This window comes from Sphaeroforma arctica, assembly GCF_001186125.1.
Source record: "Sphaeroforma arctica JP610 unplaced genomic scaffold supercont1.6901, whole genome shotgun sequence".
Classification (NCBI taxonomy): Eukaryota; class Ichthyosporea; order Ichthyophonida; genus Sphaeroforma; species Sphaeroforma arctica.
This window is the reverse complement of record NW_014033657.1, coordinates 1-1,547: the sequence shown is the minus strand read 5'-3', so window position 1 is coordinate 1,547 and position 1,547 is coordinate 1. Positions and strand designations below refer to the sequence as shown.

Below are 1,547 nucleotides of genomic sequence, written 5' to 3'. Positions count from 1 at the left end.
TGTGTGTAGTGTGTGTGTGTGTGTGTGTGTGTGTGTGTGTCGTGTGTGTAGTGTGTGTGTGTGTGTTGTGTGTGTGTACACGTTTACACGTGTATTATGTAAATCAATGTTTGTGTATGATAATATATTCGATCTACATATCCCTATTGAGATAAACAATCATTTACATTTAGGATTTCAACTGTCGTGATATAATTATCAGCCTTGTGATAATGGTTAACTACTGCTACCCGCCGGACAGCGATATGTTTGATGTTGAATTGACCAATAGTGCGAAAGTAGTCCCACTTTTATTGCTTGTTTTTGAAGTGATAAAACTTTGCACGAAGAAGACGGAGCACTCTGATTTTTTTAACTAGTCATCAGTTATGAAAACAAAACCTTCATGCATAGTGACCTATTGCACTTTTAGTCTCAGATATTCTCTACAATTTACATCCAAACGCGAAACGAGCCATAGCCACACCGCAGATTTCTTGCTATATCAGTGGTATCGCGAAACAGGTCTGTCAAAGTGTATGACTCGCTCCCGACGGTCCCCACACAACGTATAAATTCTCCATGCAGGGTTTCAAATCAAAAGTAACAAGCACATTGTTTGTCGATATCCTTTCTCTGTAGCCAATTGTTCACCTGTTTGCCCTATGGAACCAATAATCCATGATATAGCACTTAGGTATCCGAATATTTTTGATTAATGCTCGCTAAGACGATCCTCATGGAGTGAACTACACGGTCTTGGGATAAGATCCTTCTGTAGGAAAGGCCCGATCGATTTTTTGACTGCCATACCCGGACCATACACATCTTCTCCAATGCACACTTCTTAGAAATGCACGTCATGCGCTAGAGAAGAATTAATATCCATGACATTGAAACCTTAATTGTAGACAAGTTTTGCATATATCCCTATCAGTGTCAAAGTAGAAGTCGTAAATCGACTTGTACTCGTATTCATTTCTGAAAGTCAATCCCCACGAAATATCTTGCTTTTATAGATTACGTTTACTTTCTTCTTGCACACGCATACGATACGTTCGCGGCATCTATCGGCCCATGTTTTGGTACGATTTCTTCTTCTTGCCGTCAAAATTTTTAGCCTTCTCCTCGCCGTTCGACGGGGCATTAGCATACAACACCTTCACATTGGGGCTGTCGTCCATCAACACGCGCGGGCTCTTTCTCTTAGGCTTCTGTGTCGCATGCGCATCCCCTGCCCCAAATACAACGGCAGTCTTCCTGAAGGACCCATCCCTTGTGTGCAGAGACTTCCAGATGACATTGGCTTCGTATGCAGCAATTGGCTTGGCGTCACCAGTAATATGTTTTGTGAAGTCCAGCGCTTCTATCTGCACTGATACCTCCATACCAGGTCTGACAGATTCTATCGGTTGATGCTCGGGGATGACACAGTATCTGTAGAGGTAGGAAACAATGATACAAATAAGTAAAAGTTAAATGCAAGCAAGGGACTCTTCAAGGTATATAAGTAATAAATAAGTATAATCATTTGTATGTGTTTGCGTAAATTATGTATATACTTATAA

The 1,547-nt window shown here is 41.0% G+C and overlaps 1 protein-coding gene across 1 annotated transcript; it reads right to left on the bottom strand.

The window, feature by feature from the left end:
- Nucleotides 1-281: 281 nt before the first annotated feature.
- Nucleotides 282-1,416, bottom strand: SARC_15872 (hypothetical protein). The gene has a single exon (XM_014290014.1). It carries the CDS (start codon nucleotides 1,365-1,367, stop codon nucleotides 1,047-1,049), a length of 321 nt encoding a protein of 106 aa, XP_014145489.1. The 5' UTR covers nucleotides 1,368-1,416; the 3' UTR covers nucleotides 282-1,046.
- Between the last annotated feature and the right edge of the window lie 131 nt (nucleotides 1,417-1,547).